This window comes from Carassius carassius, chromosome 8, assembly GCF_963082965.1.
Source record: "Carassius carassius chromosome 8, fCarCar2.1, whole genome shotgun sequence".
Lineage (NCBI taxonomy): Eukaryota > Metazoa > Chordata > Actinopteri > Cypriniformes > Cyprinidae > Carassius > Carassius carassius.
Window position 1 is genome coordinate 26,364,041 of NC_081762.1, and position 12,326 is coordinate 26,376,366.

The 12,326-nt window shown below is 34.0% G+C and overlaps 1 protein-coding gene across 3 annotated transcripts in view; it reads left to right on the forward strand.

Annotated features, from left to right (window-relative positions):
* Nucleotides 1–12,326, forward strand: part of LOC132145655 (regulating synaptic membrane exocytosis protein 2-like) — a 175,685-nt gene that overhangs the window by 85,233 nt on the left and 78,126 nt on the right. For all 3 annotated transcript variants that reach the window (XM_059556820.1, XM_059556821.1, XM_059556822.1), the window contains 6 exons: nucleotides 576–675; nucleotides 1,905–2,028; nucleotides 3,174–3,220; nucleotides 3,321–3,430; nucleotides 9,024–9,071; nucleotides 11,543–11,673. In XM_059556820.1, coding sequence (XP_059412803.1) covers nucleotides 576–675; nucleotides 1,905–2,028; nucleotides 3,174–3,220; nucleotides 3,321–3,430; nucleotides 9,024–9,071; nucleotides 11,543–11,673 — 560 coding nt within the window. The remainder of the gene's footprint in view (nucleotides 1–575; nucleotides 676–1,904; nucleotides 2,029–3,173; nucleotides 3,221–3,320; nucleotides 3,431–9,023; nucleotides 9,072–11,542; nucleotides 11,674–12,326) is intronic.

Here is a 12,326-nt window from a genome sequence, read left to right on the forward strand (position 1 = left end):
CCTACAGCAAACATAACCGAACCAAACCGTGGCTCAAAACCTGGGAACCGAACCATGGTATTGGTGTATCGTTACACCCTTAATTATAAACTGGTTACTGATGGTCCTTTTCTCTTACAGTTAAGCAATAACCATTCCCACAAAAGTGTAAATTAAGGTACTATTTGGTGGTGGTGTGCCTTAGTTCCTGTAAGTTTGCCCACTCACTCGTCTTCCAGCGATTATCTGACTACATTTCTGTGAATAGAGCCAATATTTCCTGTGCAAACTGTGATTAGCATTAATTTAGTGGGTGCATTTGCTTGATTTGCATTATTCTTTTAGTGAGTGGGGTATTAAAACAATGCAGAAAAGCATGCAAAAACTGTAAATGACGCTATCAGCAATTCCAGTTCAATCTTAGTGTTATCACACATGGTATTGATGTGGATCATCATTTCTTCTTTATAGCACAGGTCAAACTTTCAGCCTTTAAATTCCACATCAATAGTTACATTTTAAGGCCCTTTTGTGCTGAAAAGTTGGTAACTTCATGTAAAATATATTTAAAATATTGTGCATCGTCTGCATTTCAGGTGGTGGGAGGGAAGATGACAGAGTCTGGCAGACTTTGTGCTTTCATTACGAAGGTGAAGAGAGGAAGTCTAGCAGACACTGTCGGCCATCTCAGACCAGGTGAACACATCTATTCAGAGACCATGTGAAGTCAGAGCTGCTGCTTTAACAGTCCTGCTAAAACCTGCCCTCCTTAGTTACTGCTTCTATGTCCGACAAACCATGCCACTCTCACATTACACACATTGTGTGAATGTTCTCACACAGTAAAAAATACATCGCGGAGCAAAGCCAGACAAGACACATCAGGTTACTTCTAGAAATGAAACTAGGTCTCAGCTTTCAGATTTTGTAATTTTTTTGAACAATAAATACCATTTTGTGCCTCTTAAATATGTCTTGACAGATCACTGTTTTGCCTCAGTTCAAGCAGCATGTGAACCAATCGTCTTTTCATATTCACTTAGAGCATGAAATGAACATGAATGAACATCAGGACATATTTTATTAGTATTTTATTTTATTAAGTGCATTGTATCAAATTATTAATTTCACATGATTAAGTATACAGTATTTGAGGACGCTTAATATATAGAGGGTCCTTTCTATGTTTTTTTTTTTTTTACTTAAAGGGTAAGTTCACACAAAAATGAAAATTCTGTCACCCTCATACTGTATAGATTACATTTACAGTGTCTTTATGTATTTTTTGAAGATTGAAAGATTTGGTGGACTTTCAATTGAGGAATAGAAATCACTTGGGTTTCATTAAATATCATCATTTGTGTTGCAGTTAAACTACTTGATTTATACTGATTATCTTTACCATGTCTTTTTGTACACTATGAAGACTGAAGGTTCGGGTGGAATCGACTTTCAGTGGAGTTTCATTAAAAATATCTTCATTTGTTTTGATGACACTGCTCGATTCATACACTGTAACAAATGACATGATCTGTAAGTCATGGCAATGTACATTTTTACAATAACTTGAAAAACGTATTTATCGCTTACATGAAATTCAACTTTTTCAATTCATTTGACCTAATTTAGTATTAACTCTGTTGCTTATACTTAAAAATTTAAGGCAGCAGTTGAGCTCAAGTTTATAAGTTAAAAAAGGAACTTTTTTGACACTATGGATTTATTTTATTATGTCTTTATGAACTTTATGAAGCTTCAAAGTTTTGGTTGCATAAACGTTCAGTGGAGGGGAAAAAAATCTCTCAGGTTTCATTAAAAATGTTTCGAAGTTGAATGAAAGTCTTTTGGGTTTGGAACAACATGAGAGTGAGTTAATGAGGACAGAATTGATATTTTTGGGTGAACTATCCCTTTAACTTCCTCAGGTGATCAGGTCCTGGAGTGGAACGGGAGGGTCTTACAGGGAGCCACATTCAAGGAAGTTTACAATATCATTCTAGAGTCCAAGCCAGAGCCGCAGGTGGAGCTGGTGGTCTCGCGGCCCATCGGGTGAGTGATCATTACAAAACTCTGCCTGTCAGTTCAGGGACACAGAGCACATTTTCTGTGACAATAGAGCTTTATGAAGAAGGATAGCCTGTGGGAGCCCAACATATCAATGCTTATATTTACATACACACTCACAAACATATTCACTGCTTGAAATGAAAGTCCTGCTTCTGGTCTGTGCTTTGGGAGAACAGATGACCTAGCACTGTGAATATTTTAATGATTTTTTATTTGGGACTTATATTTCATCAAAACCGACCAACGCCAGTGCAGTAGTGTTTGTAAAAATTAAAATATTTTAATGTTTTCTTTGATTTGATCCTCAGTAGCAAAAGTGCAAACAGATTTTGGAAGTTCATTTTTGATTCAGCTAATCGTTTAAAAAAATCACTCAATCTGTTCCCATGAGGTATTTCTCATGCGTTAAAATGTTTTAGTAAAAATATACACTGCCAGTCAAAAGGTTGGAATGATTATGATATTTTTATGTATTTGAAACAAGTCTCTCACCAAGGCTGTACCTTATATATATATATATATATATATATTTATTATTTTTGGAATATTATTACAATTTAAAATAACTGTTAATTTTTATGTAATTTGTTTCTGTGATCAAATCTGAATTTTCAGCATCATTTCTGTAGTCTTCTGTGTCACATGATCCTTCAGAAATCATTCTGATATTCTGTTTTAAAGCTTAAAACAAAAATCTGTATTATTATCAATGTTGAAAATAGCTTCTTTCAGAAATATCTTAATTATCCCAGACTTCTGGCCTGGAGTAGTGTTTGTAAATATTGCCATTTATAAACTATGGCGTATATAAATAAATATTAATTTATAAAAAAAACAGTGTGGATGTCTTAATTTTAATTACATTTACTCTATTTTACTTATTGATTTAAAAATGTTAATATTTTCGACAACAGTGGCTTGTTTGGTTGAAATGATTGTTTAAAACCATTGCTGAGAATATAAATAAATACCAGGATTTATATTTAAATTCATCAAAGCTTTACATTTTAGCTACAGCATGTCACCCATCTTATATAGCCTTCTGATATAGAGGTGGGAAGCCCTGAGTTTTTATTTACAGACACACACCTGCTATCATTCCAATGCTCTTCACTGTTTCCTTCTAGAGATGTCCCTAGAATACCAGAGAGCACACATGGACAACTTGAATCAAGTAAGTTTAGCTAGTTTGGATCTATAATATGGATCAATACTTGAGCACTGCATTTGCCAGCAGGGGAACAATTTAAGCGTTCTTTGACGATTCTTTTCAGGTTCAAGTTCCTTTGAATCGCAAAAGATGGGTCCGTCCATCTCTGTCACGTCCCCCATGAGTCCTGGCATGCTCCGGGACAACCCTCAGTATCTGTCCGGACAGCTCTCAGTGAGTACCAGCACACGTCTGCACATGTGCCTGATCTCTGCACTTCTTGTGCTTTTCTTTGGCCGCTCATCTCAGGGCTTCACTGATGAAATGCCACTAGCTTTGAGGTTTAGTGATTATGTTACATGTCTTCAGGGAGAACAGTGTTCACTGTTCATTTGCACAGAACGTGTCAATGCTCATATCAAAGCACCAAGGGGTTCTAATAGATAAGATCACACAAGACCTTAAAAGAGCATGTGCAGAGATGACAAATGGACACGGACTACTTTTTTAACATTAAGAATTTAAGTTATAATTTACAGTACTGTTCAAAGGTTTGGGGTCCGTAAAATTGTTTTTATTTAAAAAATTAAGGAATTGAGAAAGGATGCATTGAATTGATCAAATGTGACAGTAAAAAAAAAGAAAAGAAATGTCTAATGCTACAAAATATTATTTTTTATTATTTTCAAAGAAATGCTTTCTATTCAACAAATAATCCAGAATTACAAGCAGCACAGTTGTTTTCAACATTTATAATAATCAGAAATGTTTCTTGAGCAGCAAATCAGTATACTAGAATGATTTCTGAAGGATCACTGAAGATTGGAGTAGTGATGCTGAAAATTCAGCTTTGATCACAGAAATAATTTACATCTTAATATATATTCACATAGAAAACAGTTGTTTTAAATTGTAATAATATTTTACAATATAATTTTTCTTTTACTGTATTTTTGATCAAACATTTGCAGCCTCGGTGAGCATAAGAAGCTAAAAATCTTACTGACACCAAACTTTTGAACAGTGTTTTTAGAAGCAGACCGAGTACATTTACACACATTACAATATTAATGGTCTTCCAGTGTGACAAATACAGATATTTCACATGGTCATTGCAGATACAATAAATATAATAACATTTCCACGTAAATATTACTTATTTGATTAATTGTAAGAGTTAAAACTCTCCCTCTTCCTAATTTACAATCATAAAAATGCCTTATTTCCTTGCTGTTGGTGTCCTAATGTAAAAAATGTTTAAGGATTCTCTAAAAATTGAGCAATTAGAAATAGATGTCGTGAGTCACTCCACAGGACTCAGTATTAACAATATTTTATTTGTATAATATTACTAGCACAATATGTAAATTAATGATCAGACCTTTATATATATATATATAAATACACACTAATTAGGTTGTGCTGGTGTATTAGAATTGTATTTCTATTCATCCCATTCATTTTGATACTTAATTTTGACAGGGTTAGTGTAATGTTAAATGCTACAAGCATTAGAATGCAATTTGAACAGATAATGTTATTTTAAAATCTGTGTTCTAAAGTTAAAATTAGAAAAATATATTTAAAAATATAGAATAAAACAATATATTAAATAATGGACAGTAAAATGAACGTCACATCAGCTGCTCATAAACCTCACGGCATCTTGTATTTACTAGTCAGGTGTGTTTTCTAGACACTTGTGTGTCAGTGCTAGACAGTGATCCTTCAGACCAGATCGGGTCCTGGAAAGAATCCCAACAGGGAAAATGTATTCTTAGTTTTCAAGCTTGTTACCTGATTGACATTGCTCTGACACAGCGCTGCAGATCAGGATGTAAGGTAAAAGCACTTCCTTGAAAGACTAGCTATTGTTGAATGCTATTGTTGAATGATCAACCTGCAGATTGAAACGTAGCGTATGAATAATTCACGCCATTTGCGTTATCAGTGTCTCTAACTGTACGCCTGAGACGTCTGCGAGGTAATTTTGACCCAGGTGTTCATACAGTACAGTAAAGTGCTTCAGTCATGGAAACAGATTGGCCATTATTGTGCCTTTTAATTGTTTTAAGGAAATGGGCTGGAGCCATGACTGTAAACGTGCTAAATGTGGAGAGATTGTTAAAAAAGGAAATACTGATTATTGTTAATAATAATGGATGTGCTTTTTCTGTTTTTGCGCTGACGTGTATCTGTTCTTCTGTCTGGGGCGATGCTTTAATGTCTCATTATGGTTTGTGCTTTTGTAAAATTTAGGGATGCACGATATTATCTGACTGTAATGGTTCAACGGATTACAAATCTCACGGTTCGGATCACATTATGGTTTTTGAACCACAGATCGGATAATTTTTTGGATTAGCAAGAAAATAAAAATCTTTCAATTTAACTTGCTTTCCATTTACTACTTAAAGCAAAGTACTTATATACCACAGCAAATACTACTAGTTTAACCAAGAAAGTTTAAACATGATTAAAGAGACAAGAGAACATTCCAGTACAAATAGAATATGTTACAAATAAAATAGTTACTAAATAAATAGTTGGTAGTATTCAAATACAGAAATCTAATAATTAAGGAAAATAACACCGCATAGTGTTGACTAAATAAATCAAATATAGATTTTTATCACAGCTGTTTTTGTTGTTTGATGATCAATGTAATGATACACCACATCTGACCGATTTCTTTCTCAGCTGTTTTCATTCACTTGAAACATAACTGACTGAGCTCACCTTATTGAGATGGGTATTTTGTCATAATTTTATGTGTATGTGTCAGTTCAGAGGATTCAGAAGAGAATTCAGTTCGGTGTTCGTGTGCCGTCTGAGACGCATGTGCGCACTTCACGTTTGTGCGCGTAGAGAACAGCGCGCGAGTAACGGCGAGTTCCCTTTCGTCTTTTCTCTCTGGAATTGTTTAAAATCTGCTTGCTTGTGTAAATACGAACAAATGATAAACTTGTACTTTATTACGGTTACATTTTGCAGTTAATCTGTGGATCACATGTGTGCCAAACTGGTGGGCATGGTCTGTGGGGATCACAGATCAAGTAACCGTTTTACCACTATCAGACTGATATCGGAATCAGCCGATAATGGCTTTAAATAGGGGTGGGTGATATTGACAAATGTATATCTCGATTTTTTTTTTCAATATCTCGATATCGATATTCAGACGATAATTTTGCAATCCTTTAAAGAAATGTGTGCATATTGGCAAAGAAGGTCCAGTTGGTCTTTTGACTTGCTGCATTTTACCTATTATTGTATGGAATTACTAGTACATAAAGATATGAGACATTATTGATTTAAACATGAACCGAGTTACTGTACTAAATATTTATTTTAATACAAGAACAGTGCTTTTTCAGTACAATATATGTACGTAATAAATTAACTTTGTGCTTTGCAAAAACAGTACTTTATTAGTAATAGACTAACAACGTGACTACCTCTTTAAAAAAATTGTGTTTTGCAAAATGTAAACATTAGAACACAACAGAATTTAACATTTTTGTATATTATATTAATATAAAAGATGAGGATAAAAAAAGACAAAAGGAACACAGACACTGCTCTGCAGTACAACTCCGAGGTTCTGCTGGACCACAGACCGTGTTTGTAGCAGCAGTGCTGTTTTGTTCAGCACAAAGTCTTTCATACTCTTCAAACTGTGTTTTGTGTGTTGTACGGAGATGATGGAAGAGGTTGGTTGTGGCGCTCTGATATACGGCGATCTGCTTGCGACAAATTCTACAGCTGGGCGACTTTTGTTGCTTGTCTTTTTTGTCAAAACCAAGCCATCTCCAGGCTAAAGAAGCTGACCCACGTCTCGCTGTTAGCTCTTCTGGCACTGGTTTGGAGGATGACTGTGTATTTTTGCTTTCTTCGCTCATTTTTGTGTTGTTGCGCTCGAAGCTAGATAACAAGTGACTGAGTAACATACGCAGGGCACACTGTAATGACGTAAGCAAACAACGCATATTTTGCCTTTTCTAGCAGCTATTTTATTAATCGTACATCGGCTTTACTCTTTACGTTTCTGGATTGTTGCTTCAGAAACGTCATAACACACAGGTAAGAACTCCATAGTTGTATTGCAAATTAGTAGCAGTTTACGCATTGAGGAACGAATGTGATTTTGTACAAAAAAAACAAACAAACATAAAATACAGTCAAACAAACCCCGCAAAATGTAACTACATTAGTGCATTATTTGTTTTCTCTTTAACTTGCTTTAGCTCTTTTCATGTTTGGGAGGTCAGATTGTAAAAATTATGAAATATTCGATATCCCAATTTTGCATATCATCCAGACAACAATTTGGATATTATCGTCTAAACGATATATCGCCCACCCCTAGCTTTAAATGTAAATATCGGCATCAGCCCGATATGAAAAGTTATGCCGATATGTCTTCCCGATAAGAGGAATGAGTTAACTTACATGTACTCAGGGTGCGCAAGTGATTAAATCACGTCAGCAGTGTAGCTCATTCTTGAAGCAAAGTTTTGTCTGAATGGTGATTAGATTCACCGTTTGGATCGCTGCATTTAATCTGTGAAAGCACGTACAGAATGATGCGTTTGGTGTATGATAGAGTAAACAGTAATTTCACATGCAGTGGCAGCAGTGGCATCTTTCCCCTGGTCCTAACGCCCTTTGGTAAGGAGTTTTAATCTATAGGGGGTGCTGCTGGCCTACTTCTAATTAAGATAAAGTAAAATAGCCTACATAAATAACATTTAGACTGCATTTCTGATTAAATAAAGCGGTAAATGATGTCATAAAATAATAAGTATGTTTTAATTTAAGGTCAGAAGCTTACATGAACTTGTCGATTACTTGCAAATTTAAATAATTTTATATATACTGATTTATTAAGTAATGTGTAAAATGTTTTATTTTTTACCAAATCATATTTTTTACAGCTCTTTTGCTTTAGACGACCTACAAATGTTAAATCTTAAAATAAAATGCATCTTTCTGTGAAAACAATGCAGCAGTTGATGTAGTTTATTTAAAGCTATTACCACCGCTTCAAAGTACTGTGAAAAACCTTCATTATTGTTAAAGTTGTTAAAAACTAACCAAACAAATAATAATATTTTGCATATTATTTCTGCACAGGGAAGACTTTGTGTTCTTTCCAAATAAATGGAAATAAATCCATATCGGTATCGGTATCGGCCAAAATCCAATATCGTGCATCCCTAGTAAATTTGTTTTATTTTTGTTTGGAATGAGGGAGATTTATCCTAAAATATTGAAGTCAGAATACTTAACACACACATATACTGATTATTGCAGTATGTTGTTGTTATTGAGAAACACAACCAATGCATTAAATGTTTAGACGCAACCTTAAGGGTTATCATTTAATAGTTTAAAGTGATATTTTTTACTCTCTTTTTAAATGTGGTATTGTTTTTTTAATTATTATTATTATTATTATTATTAACATTGGAAGTCTCATAACATTGGAGTTTAAATTAGACAAACATTCTTCATTCTTTGTCACATAACATGGAACTATTTTTTGTATCACATTTTTTAGAAAATAGTTTATATGTCACTGTGTTGCATTATGAATTATGTTTTGACACATTTCAGTACTCACATATAGGCTTAAGTTTATTAATGCTGTACGATTTTGGTAATGTTTGAGTGTGAAATAGTCTGATAATTGTATAACAGCTGTCTTATGTCACTCAGTTAGGCTAAATCTCTTCTCAGATGGGTTGTTTTGATTTGTGTGCCTCTGTGCAGTTTTGGTTTAGTTGTATTGCATTTGTTTTCTTTGTTAATTTTGCTTATCCAGAGTCCGTGCCTTAGTAGAAGAACCACGCCTTTTGTCCCTAGGGTCCAGGTAACATCGTCAGACTTCTCTCTTTCTCTTTCTCTGCTCAGTCCCTTTTTTAATCGTTTCTTTCATTTCTGGCAGTCTTTCTCAATCCTTCATTATTCTCTCTCTCTCTCCCTCTCTCTCTCTCTCTTTCTCTCTCTGTGCGTTACTTGGAAAATGCACTGCAGGAAAGTTTCTTCCCCATTGCTTTTTGGTTCAGATGTAATTTTTCCCCCCCAACATTATATGTCATTGCCCTTGCGATTTATAACCACAATTCATAAGAGCTGTTTCATTATTACAGTATGAATGTTGCTTAATTAATTGGATGGTCGTCTAGCTGAGGCTGAAAAGTTCTGCATGAATTATATACTTTTTTTTAAATCTTTTTTTCCCCTAACTTTTTAAATGTGCCATGTTTTTAGCATCAGTGTTTTTTTCCATCTTTGTCATATAACATTGGACATTATATTTGTATTATGTTGTACAGACAATAGTTTGTATGAAATGCATATGTTTTCCTAGTTTAAAGTCAGTATGAGAAATTCATGATTTTACAATTGTTAGTACAAATGAATCCCAGTCTGGATCAGTACTATAAAATATAATGTTCTGTGTTACAATGAAGAGATACAGTATGTTATTTACCACACTTTTGAGATGATATTGCATTTTCCAATGTAGAGAATTTCTCTAAACCTCATAGATAATAAACAAATTGTACCAAAGACTATTTAGGCAAACCTGTGTAGCTTTTTTTTTCTTATGTGGAATGCAAAAAGATTAAAATTGGCAAGATATCATTGACATTATACCTGCAGTGATATATATATATATATATTTCATACTGTTTCCTGACGCAATAAAAGCACAGACCTGGGTACGTCTGTAGAAGAATCAAACGGTACAATTTGTTTGGACTGAAGCCTTTCCCCTGCTGTTTTTGCAATGGAAGCTTCCTGGATTGCTCTAGTCTGTACTGAGCTCTTTCTTTTGCTTTGCTGCATGCATTAATACTGAAGTATCCATCTAGAATAGCGAGTTCTCTCTAAAGGTGCATTACAGATGTGTGTTTCTTTCAGCTCTAGTGATCTGGAAGGGCAAATACTGGGAAGACTGCGAATTTCTATCAATGAACACTTGAGAAGTGCTTGAGATGAAATAATTAAATGTAATTCGGGAAATAAAACTAGTGATGTTCATTTTATTAATTTAGTAAATACTATTGTGCATGTAGAAAAATATTTGAAAATATATATAAAAACAATTATATTTTACATTACAAAATAATTTATATTATATTATATTATAAATTACTTATTATAAGTTTGTTGAAATATTGCAAAGGAATCTTTGCATTTAATTATTTAATTAATAAATATGCAGATTTAAATAATTAACACTGATTTAATTATTTCTAAAAAATATTTATGATTTACTCAATTAAGTGCATTAAACTTTTGATTTATTTCAAAATAAATGATTAACTTTATTTTTGGATGAATTTGATTACCTATTGAGAGTTATTTTCATCCAGCAGTCCTCCAGTTTTCGCGGTTCCTGTTTTTACCAGGTTTTGTTTTCTGGGATTTATTTACTGTGTAAGAATAGATGCATGTGTGAGATCGACTCTTTAGCTGAATTCGGTCCAAGATAGCTGCCACTGAGACTTTCAAAGCTGCTTCGATTTGAATTCTGCTTTGGGTTAAAACCAGATAATCACACTAAGTTGGAGTATTTTTCATTTTGTTACATTTCCTTCTGTTCTGCTGTGTGGTATGTTATTTGATTTGGATAGAGTAAATCTGACAAATTTTGATTACTTTGGGGTCATCTGATTGGACGAGACCTGTGGCAGACACGCCCTCATCCCCTGGCCAGCCAATGAGGGATGGGGTAATCCACAGCACGCAAACAGCTGTTCACATCCTCTCACCTGCAGCCCAACATGCCAGATGGCACAAATCATAGACAAGAATATTCTGGGTTCAATGCCATTTTAAGTCAATTGGTGTCCATCAATGACATACTGACGATTATTTCAGAAACTTGTCCCTCAGTTTGAATCCTGGTACAATGGTATTTTCTGTAGTAATTGCAGTACTGTTGAAATAAATAAATAATAGGTTACAAACTGAGATACAAGTTAAAATGATTATCTATAGTAATGAAGCTGTATTTAACCTGGAATATTGAGGACCGTATAAAGTCAGACCCCTTAAATGTTGTGCTGTCAAACTATGTGATTCAGTGCTTAGAACTAGTTAAATTTGGTATTTGTTTCAGTGGTGAATTTAGCTGGTGGTTAAAGACTGAGGAGCTGAGAGGTAGTCAGCTTGATGTAGTTGGTGTGTGCTGGTGCTGTTCCTCTGGGAAAGATCTGCCAAGCATGTGATGCTGCACACATTGCATAAGGGGCTCTGCAGGTCTGCCCTGGACCTTCTGGGGTGAGCTCTCCTCACAGACCTCCTAACAAAGCCTGTCTCTACCTGCAGGTCAAGCTGTGGTACGATAAAGCAGGACATCAGCTCATCCTCACTATCCTGGGCGCCAAAGACCTGCCTTCACGAGAAGACGGGCGACCCAGGAATCCATACGTCAAAATCTACTTCCTCCCCGACAGAAGGTTTATATTTCAAATAACCATTGTCTATTTGAATATATTTTAAAATGTCATTTATTCCTGTGATCAAAGCTAAGCATCGTTACTCCAGTCTTCAGTGTCACATGATCCTTCAGAAAACATTCTGATATACTTAATTGTTGTTTTTCAAAGTTCTTTAGAAATTCCAAAAAACTGATTTTCCATTTTTATGCAATTATCCATGAATAAATAAATAAACAAAAATAAAATAAACAATATCAAAACAATGAATGTATATTCATATCAAAATTATTTCAGTTATATTTGAAAAAATATATATATATTTATATTTGTGTGTCTATCCACAGTGAGCACATGAAGTCTTCAAAGTCACACTGACATAATTACATATCAGTTTTTATAGTAAACCCAATGATTATTTTCAGGACAAAAAGTGTATTTTCTATTTTAGAAGACAGCAAACTTTAATAACCAAGACTTCAAAGCCTAGTGAAATACATTGCAATCCTCAGAATCGTCCATTTATAGAAGGGATTTTAAACTGGGGAAAATGAATGGGAAATTTTTGCAAACCAGATAATAAAATAATAACTATAAAGCTAAACATTCAATTTTTAAGTAAGAAAATATTTATATATTATCTGAACATTTTTTTAATTAAAATGTTTAAAATC